The following is a 16,026-nucleotide window of genomic DNA, read 5'->3' on the forward strand; positions in this document are numbered from 1 at the left end:
GAAATTCGCTGATGTCATCATCATCGACGTCACGCAGATAGACTTAACGACCAAGCTTGGCTCCCCGGGGTAGGTAAAGTGCCCAATAACTCTACCCCAGGCCAATACAGACTCCCCCCCCTACATATGGAAACGCCTATTACAGCTCCTTTGTCCATTTCTACTTCTTCTCTTGTAGATGGGTTTTCTGGAAACATAATTTCGATTTTAAATTATTACTTCAGTATTTCAAATTGTTTTAGGTTGTTTTAAAGGTTCGACAAAAATAGCTTTGTTTCTTATTTTTTTTTGTTAACTGTCACATAGGCCTACACATAACAAATTGTTGACTAACACCTGTACGCCTAACATTTTAATTACCGTAGAAAAACAGCCATATTCGCATCTCTGAGGTCTATTTGTTTTTAAATGCGTTTCATTTACTCACGTCAATATGAGTTGGCATATATTTATTTAGCTATAATTGCATACGCTTGGGTTCATACAGCACATGGCCTATGCCGCATGTTTGTCATGCAGAAGTAGACATTGTTATGTGGGCTATTGATGTCACTTGCTAAATAACACCAAGCTCACGAAAAATGTTTGCGATCTGATGCACATATAGTTAATCATTTACAATACGGCTCGTTTAGTTAGTTACGAGGGATTGGGGTAATATTCCTGAGTTAAGGCGAACGTTTATTCGTTGATGAGACAAACGTGTAGATTGCCGATTCTACGAGTTGGTTTTGTTCGTACTATGAGGTCATTTCATGATTTGAGGTCGAACAGTGCATGTAAAAATTGTAAAAGCGTTATTTTTTAACAGGTAGCGTCAGAGTGTGCTTAGCTCTCAAGCATGCAAGTTTGCTAAATCACAATAAATACCCTCATTTGTAGCATTGAAACATTTTCGAAGCATTCAATTATGATCACACATACAGAGACTTTAATACATTGGTTTTCAATATTTTATCGCGTATGCTACCTATAGTGTTTTTATATTATTACTGCGTACTATAGCTGGTTAAAAAAAACGAAATTCAGCCAATAAAACAAAATAAGATAAAAAGAGCATCAACGTCGTAAAATAGACACAGGTTGGGATAAGACCAAATTAGGACAAATGCCCAACAAACGCAATAGCGTCTCAATCGAAATAAGTCCTGAACCCATCAAAATAAGGGATAAATGGTCATATCAGACTTGTACAACTATTTACCACCTCCACAATTCCACCACTAAGTTCATAGCGAACTACCCTAAATATTTCTACCCCAACCAAAATAAGATTTTCTACTTTCAACCCATTTTTGGAAATTTTGCAGTTTTTACTGTTTATATGTAAGCATACTCCTAGAAATAGTCTTTGTCAGTTTCCCTCGCTTACACATGATTATAGTTTGCCGATTTAATTTAAAACAAACAAAACTTCGGCTTGTTGTCATCCATGGTTTCAACTGCTTTACGCAGTTTGCATAATCCACTTTACAAAATCACGGTTTTCTAAGCACCGAATGGGAACCACCAATAATCATTTGCAAGCTTAAAACTACCATGACGAGCAAATAAGATGAGAACAACAGAAGGGGTGCAGAAGGGATGTTCAGAAGATTTGCAAGCTTCATAGAGACAATACAGTTTTAAAATGATCGAATCGACCGTACTAAGCTTGTCTTAAAAAGTGGTTTACAGGTTTAATTGGTGGTTTGTCTGTAAAAAGTTGTATCAAACATGTTTTTGTCAGGTGATGCGCAGTAAACAGGAAAACAACATTCATGGTATAAGTGGTAAAAATGTTTGAGAATTAATGGTTTAAAGCCTCCGACGTGTGTTTTTTTATCATATTTGAATGGTCAGATTTTGTTTCTCAATTCTGTTCAAATCAATTCTATAAATTCAATCCATATTGGTGGATTATGAAATAGTACCTATGATTTAGCAAATTGGAGGCCTTAAAGTTAATTAGTAAGATGACAATATTTGTTTAATATTAGATAGGGTAATCAGGTAGCACTATAACGAAAAATTGTTTTGAAATCCCGAGAAGCTTGCGCACAATTCTACTTCATCAGGTCAAACTAGAAATTGGTCATGAAACGGGTCAAATGGCTCATTTCTTCTTTCGCCCAAAGAACCACGGTTGTGCGAAAGCTTGTCAAGATTTCAAAAACATTTGCACCCTTTGACCTCGTTCATGAAATGACCTCATAGTACGGAGAAAACCAACTCAAGCGGCAATCTTCACATAATTAGCTCATGGAAGACAAAATGTTTGCCTAAAAACAGATTAACTACCCTAACACCTCGTGACTAACTATAACCGAGCTCTATTGTGCTTTAATGATTAACGTATGCATCAGAAGACTTGAGCAAACATTTTCCGTACGCTTGGTGTCATTTAGCGAGTGACATCGGTACACAACGATGTATATACTTCGCCATCTGCATAGCAAACAAGATGCACATGTCTGAACCCAAGCGAAAGGAACGATAGTTGATTAATAATGTGCCCAGTCATACTCTCACAAGTAATGAACCCCAGTTAGAAAGAGTCAGACTTCGGGAATATAAAAATGGGGTGCTTTGTCAGGTTAACAAAAGCTTACAGATGTTAGGCAACAAGTCGATGAGCATGGCCGACGGTTAACAACAAAATAATAAAATTATTTTTGTTAAAGCTTCAAAGCAACGTTAAGAGTAATTTAAAATACTGAAGTAATAATTTAAAATCTAACTTACGTTTACAGAAGACCCATTCGAGAAGATAAAAGTAGAAATGGGCAAAGGAACTGTTATAGGCGTCTCCATATGTGTGGGGGCAGTCTGTATTGGCCTGGGGGTAGTTATTGGGTACTTTACCCACCCCGGGGAGCCAAGCTGGGTCGGCAACGTGGAGTCCTATCTGCGTGACGTCAACGATGATGACATCACCGAATTCATTAACGCCGTGCGCGAAAACAACATTAGGGAGAACTTGAAGTAAGTTTTTATTTAAAAACTTCTTTATTGTCAAAAAAACATAATAGTTACAAATCTTTGTGGATGATTAGAGTCGCAAGCCATTAATGTTGGAAACTACTACCTTATACACTCTGATACACGTTTACCTAAAACGAGATGCATTCCAAAATGGGTTACAGTCGAAATAAAACATCAAAGTAAGACTTATTTTTAAATTGCCTATTTATTCTGTAACTTTCACCAACGGCTAAATATCATTTATTATGTGGTATGCCCAGCTAGTTTTTTTAATTGAAATTAACCGTTAGAAATCTTTTGTTGCTGCTTTCCAAGCACAAATGCCGCTTTATCCTACACAGAAAAAAAGTTGAGGTTAATTAAATTTTCATTCCTAACCATAACTGTGGAGGGGAAAATTAGGGTCCAATTCCAAATCCCCGCATAGTTATAATGACGTTAGTCAATAACTTGTCAATATCTTGACTTAAGTGCACTTATATGTCACTGTTTCAAAATGAATTAACTTGACTTAATTCGTTTGACCAAAATGACTTGACATGGGCTTAGGCCTAAGTCATTGTGTCAAAATACTTGAGTTTAATTAAGTGTTTTCATTAAATATTTTAATAAAATTGGGTTATTTATCTCTATTCTTTGCACGTATAACAGTTTGGCTGATGTTATTTTTACAGTCGAGTTATTGCTCATAATGAGTTTACAAAGATTTATATTTAAATGTTTAGTTTCTCATGAAATATCATGTCCAAGGCTTGATTTGAAGTTGACTGCTCTCAAAATGACCTGACTGGGTCTTAACTTAAGTATATGATGACTTGGACTGGGACTTGGCTTGTTTTTTTATCAAACGAAATTTACTTGGACTTAAGTTATTTTTCAAAATAAGTTCTCTTGGATTAAAGTAATTTCAAAATGACTTGCTTACAACACTGGATCTCTGTGTTCAGATTTATTGCCGAGGAGCCGCACATGGCCACTTCACCAAGAGACGTGGAGCTGGCCGAGTATATTCGCGACCAGTGGCTGACACAACTTGACGAGGCCTATCTGACGCCCTACCAAATCATGCACGGATTTCTCAACGAGGACCCGGCCAAACCTAACAGCGTCACGGTTACCGACGACAGCGGTGATGTGTTTTACGAGGCTCGGATGACTGAGGAGGTTTATCCTGAAGTGATGGCGAACCCGGAGAGCATCGTGCCCTACTTTAGCGCCTTCGGGCCACCCGGAGATGTTAAGGTATTATTTTGCTGTGTAAGATTGCCATATTTCTTACCACTGTGATGTTGCCCAGATGATTTTAATTTATATGAGAACAGAAAATAAATGCCTTTATTGTGCAGTATAAAATGTAAAAAAAATGTAGCTGCCTTCATATTCATTTTGCTTGAGCTTCATTATCATTTTGCTTGAGCTTCATTATGACAAGGAATTTATTTATGCTTTCCGTAAGAAATTACGCAAAACTGCCTCCAAAAGTTTTTTTATTGAAACTGTCTTTGGTGCCCGAAAGGTTTGGAGCATAACAGTTGGAGGTTGTAGTTATTAAGAAATATCGTATTAAATAAACGTATTAGGAATATCAAAGCCCATACAGAAGTAGCAGTTTAAAGGTATCCTGTCTTCTAATTTATTTTTAACATTAAGACGAAGTGATATATGTTGATCTTTGATAATCGTACTACGTCTAACCGAAAGGTGTTTTAGGGCCAGAGCTGTGCCCAACCAATTTTGATATTTCTTTATTGTTATCTTTTAAAACTAAACCGGACCCGAATTTCGTCCAGGGCAAGCTGGTCTTCGCCAACTTCGGGAGTGACGAGGACTACGTGGCCCTACAGGCGGCCGGGGTCAATCTGACGGGGACCATCGCCCTGGTGAAGTACGGCGGGGGCGTGGGCAGGAACGGCAAAGCGGCCAACGGTCTAAAGTACGGCGTCGTCGGATCGCTCGTCTACTCCGACCCGGAGAGCTGGGTGGTCGCAGGCGAACAAGGTTTGTGTTTTAATATGGTCCATTTTGGAGAATTCCTTGGTGCTAATTAATAATTGAACTTACTTGGAAAAGGAACAACGTCATGTTAAGATAGGTTCACTTGCTTAGCTTTTAATCAAATTAGCTATTTTGTGCGGGGTAAACTGCTTCAGTCATTCCTAAAACTGATTCACTGGCCCCGAGTGACCTGCGGACCCCAGTCTGGAAACCACGCTTTTATATCATGACTTTGACAAAGGTGTTCTACATATGGTTAAAAACCAAGTCAAACGGTAAAGGTCAACCCAGAAGAGTTTTAGACCGAAATGTGCATGTTTAGTTAGCAAATTAAAAACTATTTTACCTTATAGTTGTCTGGCTTGATTTTGATCGCCAGCAACGTCTGAAAGGCGTTCAAAGTATAATTTTACAACCAACTATAAGTATGTTTTTTCATAATCAGGGAACCCAGGGTTTTATAAATAACTGCAACCGGATAAATTACTATAAATTGTAATAAAATTTATTTTGTTTATTTAAATTGGATAAATTGCTTAAAGTTTAAATGGTATAAATACTTTTGTAAGGATCCTTGTTGAGTGTGAATGTCACAACGCGAGCAAGAGCTGCATTGTTACTCGAAATCGTCTCTAACATAACAAAAATGTTTGCTTAATATAAAGTCGTTTATAACTCAGTCTATGGTAATTTTATTGCGCATAGTGTGCGGTACGTATATAGAAACACGGTTTGTTAAAATATACTAAACAGTAGTTATAGAAGTATTAATGTATACAAGCTTTCAAATGTTGTCATAGAGAAAGATGTGATTCATCTAATATCATTTATCAGTCAAATATATAGACCCCAGGGTATAGGGTGTATCCCTATTGTGGAATCACTAGTCTACATCAGTAGTTACAAAACTTTTTTCAAGAAAGCCTTGCGATTGCTGGCCGAAATTTTGTGTCAAATTTTGTTAAATATATTGTCGTTAAATAAATAAAATGTAATTGACTAGATAGCAAAAACTGTAGTGAACTTTGTGAAAATGTTGTCCAGCTTGAAACTTAATCAAAATTTGGTTTAGAATTGCTTCGAAAAACATTTTAACTGTATTGTATTTTAATTAGGACAATGTGAGGCGGATTTGCAGTAGTAACTCCGTATACTGCATCCACATTTAGGCCGCGGATTGCAGTTCGGTGAAGCCAGGTCTAGAGTAATCAGTGTTGTAAACAAGTCATTTTGAAATAACTCAAGTACCAGTCAAGTCATTTGAAAAATAACTTAAGTCCAAGTCAAGTCTTTTGCGAAAATAACAAGTCATGTCCCAGTCCAAGTCATCGGTTGCCCAAGTCAAATCCCAGTCAAGTCATTATGAGAGCAAGTCAATTTCAAGTCATGTCATTGACATGAAAGTAAATTGTTAAACTATTGAAGTTGGTAAAATCGTCCGATCATAAGCAACAAATTAACTAAAACCCTAACACAAACGCAATATACAGCACTTAAAGTGTTTAATATGCTAAACTTAAAATAAATTTTAATGAAAAACATTTAATTTAATTTCAAGGTATTTTTGACATAACGACTTAAGTCCAAGTCAAGTAATTTGTCCAAAGACTTAAGTCAAGTCAAGTCATTTTGGTCAAATAACTTAAGTCAAGTGAAGTCATTTGAAAACAGTAAGTCAATGACTTAAGTCATTACAACACTGAGAGTAATTCAGCATTAATGGTGCTAAATAACGCATTTCAGGTTACCCCGAGGACTCGAGCTTACCGGGTAGCGGGGTTCAACGTGGGTCCGCCCTTGGTGAATTTGGGGACCCTTCCACCCCCGGGTACGCGTCCACCGACTACGCTTACAGGGTGCCGCTCGAAGATATCGACTTGTTTCCACCCATACCCCTGCAACCCATCGGATACGAAACGGCGCAGTTCTTCTTGAAGTAAGTGACCTTCGAGGGTATAGTAGTTACTAGTGGACATATATTAAGATAGATATATTTTCTGATCTAACACATGACAAAAAAAAACAGATCTTACGTTTTTTATGCTATTTTAAAATTTTTATATTTTTTGCAATATTTTCAATATAGATTTTACCGCTATTTTCTTACATTTAGTCAATTTAGCTTGCTTTAGTTGCGATTTCTGATTAAGCATGAATTTTTTACTATCATAGATTCTGTAAAGTCGAGTGTATTTTTAATTTCAGTACAAGCGTATTTCACAACAGGGTTTCGGTTTTACTCCATCTTTATGTACATTGCCAAATAAAGTTCAAACGGTCAATTCTGACATTTCTTGCCATAACATACAAATTAGAAATGAATGTGGAGCATTGTTAACCGATATTACCTTATTGCCAGTGAGATGGGTGGCTTCGAAGCGCCAACATCGTTCACTACAGGCCTGCAAGTGGCCGAAAATTGGAAAATCGGTCCTGGTTTTGCGTCGCCTAACGAAACTCGGGAAGTGCGACTGGTCGCCAATAACAAGTACGAAACCGTCGAGTCGAACAACGTGATCGGTGAGGCTTTTCCCTTTAAGCTCTCTTAATAAGTAATTCAGTTTTAGTTCTAAGTGTGCCGTTATACAGTTGCCTGCTGTACGCGCCTATACGTACTAAACTATATTTAGTGGATTAGAAAACTCAAGGAAAAAAACTTTTATTAAAAGTATCACATCACTCTTTCCAATAAATTCTAATGTTATTTTTGACAGATAGATAAAATAGCTTGGGCACGCTTAGTTTAATTTACTTTAATTGCGAATTCAGTAGCCGGAAAGTAACTACGAAGCCATATTTACATGCTTTTGCATTAAGCAGAAATCCTATAAAAAATGTTTGAGTAAGATGTGTTACATAGACAAAAGTTTTTTGTTAACTAAAAAGCGATGTGTAACATAGGTTATGGTAAAAAGCTGCTGTTCAGTTTAACGTTGGTCGTATAATTAGCGCTCAGAAAAGCAAGAGGCGCAAAATCAAATTTATAAAAGTAACCTCTACTTTACTCAATAAAATCCACGTGATCTATGGTAAAAACAAATCTTAATCGCTTCTTCCCTAATTAAAATCTAATTTATGTAAGCAAGCCCCCTCTTTACACAATAAAGTTCACGGGACATATTGTAAAACAAATCTTAAAAGCTTCTGTTACAATAAAGTTTCAGGACACTCTACTTAACGGCCTGTCGGATGCCAGCACTACACGAGACGTATATTAGTGTTGTAATATAAGGCGAAATAAGCGAACTTACATAAAGAAACATAAAACAATAAAAGGACGTAATATATAAGCGGCCAACGACTAAAATCGGGCGTAAACGACGACCATCTTAAAAGCTTGTAATCCCAGCCTTGCCCAAACCTGACTGTCCCCTACCACACAACCTTTACTAAAAATCTAAGCAATAAGAAAAAGGTGTGAGTGAAGAAGGTGCCAACGATAAAAAGGTGTCAAAGTAAAACGGTGCCGTAAGAGTGAAGATCAGTAGGAAGGCAAGTGAAAATGCAATGGTGCAAACACACATACAAACGAATAAAATATTCCGTATAACACTTCTTCCCTAATCAAAATCGAATTTTAAAAAGTAAGCGTCCTCTTTACACAATTAAATCCACGGGACATATTGTAAAACAAATCTTAAACGCTTCTTGCCCAATCTTAGGTATTATTCGCGGCCGCGAGGAGCCGGACCGTTACGTGATGTACGGGAACCACCGGGACTCGTGGGTGTACGGGGCGGTGGACCCCGGATCCGGCACCGCTTGTATGATGGAGATCACCCGCATCTTCGGCGAGATGTTGGCAGACGGATGGAGGCCTCGGAGGTGCGTGAGCTAGTTACTGTATGGCAGAGAGCCATAGAATATGCGAGAGCTGTGGAGTCGGAGCCACACTCGGCATTAAATGGAGCCGGACTCTGGACTCGATAGACCCGGTTTACTTACCTGGAACCGGAATCAGAACTTGAGCCGAGTATAAGACAGATCAGACCACATTCTGTATCGTATAGATTGAATTCGGTTGGGATATCACGTCATAACAACCATATCGGAATTTTGGGCTGGAGTCAGACTCGGGACTCCGGCAGGAGTTTATTTTATCGACCTGAGTTGGCTCATAAGTCAAACTCGATTTTTTTCATAGCGACTCTGCAACCATGAATGCTCTTGGGCTTTAGTGGCCGAAGCAGGGACCAACAACCTTTTTCGCACTAATTATCGGCAACGAACTTCTTGCGGACTGGCACCTATCCGCGGTTCAGTGGTTGCCGATTGCCGGCCTAAAGCCTGTACAGAAGCGATCATATAGAAAAATCGGTAGATATAGGACGTATCCGCTAACCCTGGCAAATATGTTTTATAAGTTAACCGTTTTGATTTCGTCGGTGAGAAGGAGCTGAAAACTAATTCTTCTGGCTATAGTTCTTTCGTTTGTCTTTCTCCAAAGATATAGTCGCATCGAATTACAAAATGTCAAAATAACACTTTAAAATACAGTTTTGCTTCGCATCTTTTCCTTACAGCTGCAATGAAAGGTTAACTTGGTTTCCACTATACCACAACAGGAACAAACTACCAATATTACATTTTAGTACCTCCAGTAAAGAATGATGTGTTTAAAGCGAAATAAAAATACATGGAAAATCCGTCAACAAACACTCAACTACCCGGATGCCATGAATATCGGACTACTAATTTTGTCGCTACATACAAACGTAGGGAAAACACGAAAACGCAGTAAGTTAAGCACTAATAACCTGTTTATCTCGTATCCACAGATCTATCGTCTTCGGAAGTTGGGGCTCGGAAGAGTTCGGACTTCTTGGTTCCACCGAGTGGGCGGAAGACAATAAACAGCTTCTCAACGAGAGGGCGCTAAGCTACATCAACGTCGACATCGCAGTTTTCGCCAACGTGTCCTTTTTTACTCGAGCCAGTCCGCTATTGACCACTGTCATGTACGAAGCAGCGCAAAGGGTGAGTCACGGCACAAAATCCATCACCTAGCTTGCAAAAACTGGATTTATTTGCCTATTTTAACTACGTAAATCAAATTTTTTTTAAACTTTTATTATGTTCCTAAATGTTTTAAATTTTTTTTTTGCGTTTTTTTGCTGTGCGATAATGGATAACATTTTGTAACGTATATAGTCTTTGTATTTAAAGGAACACCACTCCAACCTAAAACTTTAACAAAATAAGTGAAAGATGTGTACCTTGACGTCAGATCATAACTTGTGACATCACGTCTAAAAAAGGGTTTAACTGTTTGATCGGCGAAAATAGTTTGTCTATATACTGTTTATGCCATAGGTCAAATGACCTGAGCCTTGTGCTTCTCTAATTCATTTGTCACGTTGTGACTTGTTTATTTTTTGCATTGAAGGTAAAGGACTTCCACGGCGATACCGTGTACAAAAACTGGGTAGACAACTTTCCAAACACTGCAGGAAACAGTCCACTGTATGTAAAGCAGTTGAAAGCTGTGAACATAATTTGCTTCTTAAATAAAAACATAGTGCGAAAATGCCTTGACTATACCGGTTACTTTTATTATGAAACCTTGAGCAAGTTGTCAGTTAACTTCCTTCAAAATTTATTTTTTATTTTTTATCCTATTTGCTTGATACTAACCTTGTCAAATGAAGTATCAGATGTTATACCGACAAAACATTAAAAAACTGTTACTTATTTTAAAACCAAGCTTAAATAAAAGCGGTTTTTTAAAGGTGAAAAAGGCAATGAAAGGCTGATGAAGTGTTACAGATGTTGCAAGTTTTTACGCTGGTGCAACTTAACTGTCCTAATTTTTTTATAGAATCGCTCGTCTCTACACGAGCTCGGATTACGCGGCTTTTTATCAAATGTTCGGCGTCACCTCGGCTGATTTGTCCTATAGGGGGAACGTAAGTGCAAAATATTTGATTTGTTACGTATAATGGCTGTTCTACCTGACTTTAAAAAGTTTTTGTTTACTTTTCGTTTACCGTGGAATGCTCATGTCATGTCACTTCGTTTACCATGGAATGTTCATGTTAGCAAAGCTTATATTTAACTAAGAATACGTAAAATGTAAATTATTTACTACAATAAGACGTAAAATATACATTGGCATTGTTTTGCCAACACCCACTTAGGCCTATACCAGTGGTTCTCAAACTGGGGTCCGCGGTCCTTTTGGGGTCCGCGAGACAATTTTCTGGAACCGCGAAGCACCTGACAAAAAATTAACAGGACACTCCTAAAGAAGATATTTTTGTGCAAAACAATTTTCAGGCAATTTTACTTTTCAAAACAAAGCTGAATATAGTTGTTCATTAAAGATATTGTATGCTTCGAGTTGAATTGTCCATTGTGACGTCATAGTCTTGCGTTGTGCTAGTGAGAATTAGGTTTTTACAGCTTGCTGAGCTGCCACTGTGGGCTGTACGGTCACGGTTTTAAAACTGTTCGTGATTACTTCACTCAAATAAAGTGATTCGTTAAAATTTAACATAGAGCCGATAGCGAAGAAACAAGTGCATCCGTCCCATTGATACCATTAACAAACGAGATGTTATTTTGTGTATATTTTAAAGAACCGTGAGCAATTAAAAAAAATCCTGGGGAACGTTGCGTAATTTTTCTTTAAAAGTTTGAGAACCACTGGCCTATACACATGTTTTTTAGGCGGAAAAAGATGAGCGTTATAAAATATCTCCTTATCCTACTTATCACACCGCGTACGACAACTTTGACTACGTCGACAGGTAAGCATCAAGTAAAAAGAGGCGTATAGCCTTCTTTCGCAAATGGGGAGCACAAAATTTACTCACTTTTGTTGTTACTTTTTTGCGATAAAAGTAAATCCACTCACTATACATAATGTGAAAAATTAAGCGATTGAATTTAAGTAAACCAAGGTACTGTTTTTGCTTAAATGAGTTATACATTAATAGCTGGATATGCGAGTTTCTGCTCGCGCATATTCTGAAAATGCTTCATTGCACAGTATATGTTCATTCCGTTTGTTTAACCACGCAACCATGGCTAATGGGTTTAGTGTTAGGCTAGGTCTGTAGTGAACAAAAATTGTGGTTTTCGATTTGGAATGTGCAATGGGCCAAATTATATTGTTATAACCAAACCGCTCGAAATTTCAGCAACAAAAATATGTTTTTCCCATTTATCAAAAAACAATAGGATGTGCTGTTTTTTTCCATAGGGAACCCTGATACTGGTATAGCCCTGTTATCAAATATAAGCAGGGCCATTTTTGCTGTTTTATTACCCTAAATAGTGAAGTTGTGCTCTTTAATAAGCTGTCCCACATTAAGGGTCAAACAATGTTTTAAATACCATTTACCCAACTAACTTGTCCATTTGTTGATTTTATTTAACGAAAATACCGCTTAACTATTAATTTGAGCAACAGCCCAGGAAATTGTTAAGTAGCATTAGTGCGATTATACCTACATTATTTCGATCAATTTAACAAGAGAGGAATTTTTTTTTTTTATTAACCAAAGATGGTCCTAATTTCGTGGGTATCATCCAACACAAAAAGCAGTTGAAGAGGATATTTCACTGAGGTCATACCAGTCTTACCACCCCTGCTGTATTAGCTGAATTATAGCAATAACTGTAGCATTTGCAACTTTGCCCAAAATTAACATTTGACAGAAATAACAAAACTTTTAAGGTTCGTCGACCCGGGATTTTTGGCGCACGCCACCGTGGCCCGACTGGCCGGCGCCGCCCTCATCCAACAAAGCGACTCCCTGGTAATCCCGTTTTCCGTGATGCCCTTCGCTGACTTCGTGTCCTTTCAAGTTACATCCACTTTAGTCGCGTTTAACGAGCTATTCGAAGCGCAGGGAATTAGTACAGGTGAGCTAAATCAGTGCTTCTCAGTGTTTTTTTTAAGTCTCAGCTTAATATTTACCACTTTTTTAATGTATAGGTGCCGGTAAACTTTTACCAACTTGTTTTAGTCGCAGTTCACTTATTTAAAGTCGCAAGCAATCGTTACCAACTTTTGTCATGGCGAGCAACGCTACCCACTTTTAACGACGTATACCAAGCAATGTTTACCAACTTTTGTCATGACGAGCAACGTTTACCAACCTTTGCCACGGCTAACAAAGTTTACCAACTTTTGACATGGCGAGCAACGTTTACTAACTTTTCAAGACGTATGCTAAGCAACGTATACTACCTAACTGTCCTTTAGTCCGAAATTAATGTTTTTAAAATTTCAGTCTTATGGCTGGAGTCCCTTTCAAGAAGCCTTTGTTATAACAAATTTTAAGCAATTTAAGAGAAATGCCGGTACACCTCCAAAATTTAGCGCTCGTTTCGCACACCAGCTGAGTCACCACGTTTTCAGGTAGCTTTATAGGTGCGCTTCGAAACAAAAAGGTTAAAAAACATTGCCTTAACCACACACTTTAACAGCGTACACAGTTCATGATTCCTATTACAGCAAAAACATGATATGTCTTTTACTCTTCTGCAGTTCATCTTCAAGGGGCTGGAGACGCTTTTCATAGCGCTGCCAATGATTTCAACGTCTACATCAACACGCATCTGGACAGAAATGAGTAAGGATTTGTTGTATTGCTGCTATTCAAAAGTTATGTTGTTACGACTTGATTGCAAACAACAATATTTGCCAAATTTGCCAGACACACAAGTTGACCTCAAATACACATTATATAAGTGGTGAAAGTGAGCCAGAATGGTCCGTTCTTGTAAAAATTTTGGGCTTACGAGCAAAGTTATGCTTATTATCCCATGATTTTAAATTTGCGTGCTTTGAAAGATCCGTTCATAAAATAAACTAGTGTCGTTATCCGGGAAGTTTGTCTTCATCGTTACGTTAAGAAAACTAGTCTGTTTTCACCCTTAAAGTATATATGCAGGTATAGTTTTGCCATTCTCTTGATACTTTATATACAATATTTAATTCTCTCGATACAACGACATTCAAAGACAAGTTGGGCAACTTAGTTTTGACAGAGGGCCACAGTAGTATAAGTAAATGCCATAATATTATCGGTCGCCTCATCTGATGGATTCCACTCTCGCATGCTGGCTCGTTTATAATAGGCCAAAGTTACAAACATTTTCTGCTGCACAATTATTATAATCTTTCGAGAAGACAATCGTGTCACAATTTGAGAATCATTGGTTTAAACATTAAAGACTAACTATTTTTAAATAGTGTCACAAAGTTAAGTACATTAATTATGTTGCAAAGATTTAAATTGAACCAAATTGTCTTTAACTACTTTGATGCTGTATTGGTTTTTTAGTCCAAAGATGATCAACGCGGTAAACGATAGACTGGTTGCTCTTGAAAAGAGTTTCATCGAACCAAAAGGACTGCCTGGACAACCAAATTTGCGGTAACGATGTAATTTGTGCCTAATCAGAACAAGAACAGCGTGATTGTTGAACGAATTGTTAAAAGTTTTTAGCACTATACAACCTATATATGTTGCGGGAATTCGAAATCGCAACCTGACTTATACTATTCAGCTGCTCGACCGGTCTTATCGAAAATAATATTTTTTTGTTTTTGCTGCTTAGAACTAATATTTTAAAGAACGGCCAATAGACATTTAGACAGGCTATATGCTAATGGTTAACGATGGAGAAACTACTACTAAACTATATCAAATTGTTTTTTAAACGGCAAATGAGAAAGAAAATGGTAACGTTGCAGCAAATAGAAACACTTGACAATTTTTCCAGCCAACTGAATAAACCAAATTTGTAGTAAGAATAAATTTACAAAACGTTTGCGATTTATTTATCTGTCGGTGCCCAACATTGCTGTTCGACCTCGACAGACACGTATCCGGGTCTCCAGGATCTTACGACGACATTTCTGGTTCGTTTCCCGGCCTACAGGACGCCATCTTTCAAGTCGACGGCGCTGCGGATCAGACAGCTCAGTGGGAGGTGGTGAAACAGCAGCTTGCCTTGGTTACTCAGAAAATCCACGCCGCCACAAAACTGCTGAATCTCGAACCTGTACTTTAAGTCGCGGACGGCCAATTCTGATTTTACTCACTTGAGGCAGGGTGATTGCTGCCACTTACCATCACTTCTTGCGTTGCTGCTATACATGATAAAGGTTGAGCAGCATTGCTTCATACAGGACTCTTCCATTTAAAAGCAGCAAACCTTAGGTCAATTCAATAATACAATGCGAATAATTGCCGTTTCTAAACGAACAAAACACAAGCCTATGTGCTAAACATTGTCATTGTTTCCCTTTCGAGGGTCTCAGATCTAAAAAATCGCTCAGACAATTAAAACACCTTTTCATAACTGGTATATGGCATTTCAATCTAAACCTCTCGCAATATTTATGGACCTATCAAACATGGCGTAGCACACTTACAGCTGAATAACAAAATTGCAGTTAACATTATTTGTTTTTGATTTGTATCGTTGTTATAATTTATTTTTTTCGGATGTTTTTGATTTGTATCGTTGTTATGATTTATTTTTCGGAGCTCGTCATTTAAAATTAACTAACGTGTCTTACGCGTATTTTTCGGTCTATTTGATTTAACAAGTTTCCTAGGTTAGGTTTTTCTTGCCGTGTTTATGATACTACAAGACAATGTTGTAAGCAAGTCCTCTTAAAATACAAGTCAAGTCATTTGTAAAATAGATTAAGTCCACGTCAAGTCTTTTAGAATAAATAGAAGTCACGTCCTCGTCATCAAAATGAAACTTTATATTATTAGAATAACACTATAACAATGCTCAAATAAACAAAATAGAGGAAATTGAAACGTTCAAACTAAATTTGTTCAGATCATTAGGCTGAAATGCCCCCTAGCATTAGGAAATTTAGTTGCCGTCGGATCATTATTCAAGGCTAAAATCCTATACCAAAGGGGCCGAATCGGCACGTATACCGTACTGCCACTGTCACTGGCATCGGTTACCGTTTGTCTCCGTCGTTATCTGACATCCCTAGTCACATCAGATGGAGCAAAAATGCGAATCTCTTTAGTTTCCATGTGTTGTGCCTTTGTTGCGAAAATGAACTCATTGAACGATTTT

General features: G+C 37.7%; 1 protein-coding gene across 1 annotated transcript; it reads left to right on the forward strand.

Moving 5' to 3' along the window:
- Positions 1-2,761: 2,761 nt before the first annotated feature.
- Positions 2,762-14,988, forward strand: LOC146139535 (aminopeptidase NAALADL1-like). The gene is made up of 14 exons (XM_083392477.1): positions 2,762-2,964; positions 3,912-4,206; positions 4,755-4,962; positions 6,703-6,895; positions 7,319-7,479; positions 8,622-8,784; positions 9,738-9,936; positions 10,346-10,422; positions 10,778-10,865; positions 11,629-11,708; positions 12,641-12,828; positions 13,457-13,541; positions 14,256-14,348; positions 14,796-14,988. Exons 1-14 carry the CDS (start codon positions 2,762-2,764, stop codon positions 14,986-14,988), a joined length of 2,226 nt encoding a protein of 741 aa, XP_083248603.1.
- The last annotated feature ends 1,038 nt before the right edge of the window (positions 14,989-16,026 follow it).

Source organism: Ascidiella aspersa, chromosome 6, assembly GCF_963924565.1.
Source record: "Ascidiella aspersa chromosome 6, kaAscAspe10.2, whole genome shotgun sequence".
Lineage (NCBI taxonomy): Eukaryota > Metazoa > Chordata > Ascidiacea > Phlebobranchia > Ascidiidae > Ascidiella > Ascidiella aspersa.

Excerpts from the sequence above, each read along its gene's own strand:
- LOC146139535 (XM_083392477.1), top strand. The coding sequence starts at position 2,762 with ATGGGCAAAGGAACTGTTATAGGCGTCTCCATATGTGTGGGGGCAGTC. Across the intron at positions 7,480-8,621 it reads CGAGTCGAACAACGTGATCG|GTATTATTCGCGGCCGCGAG; the intron begins GTGAGGCTTTTC and ends GCCCAATCTTAG. Across the intron at positions 12,829-13,456 it reads AGCGCAGGGAATTAGTACAG|TTCATCTTCAAGGGGCTGGA; the intron begins GTGAGCTAAATC and ends ACTCTTCTGCAG.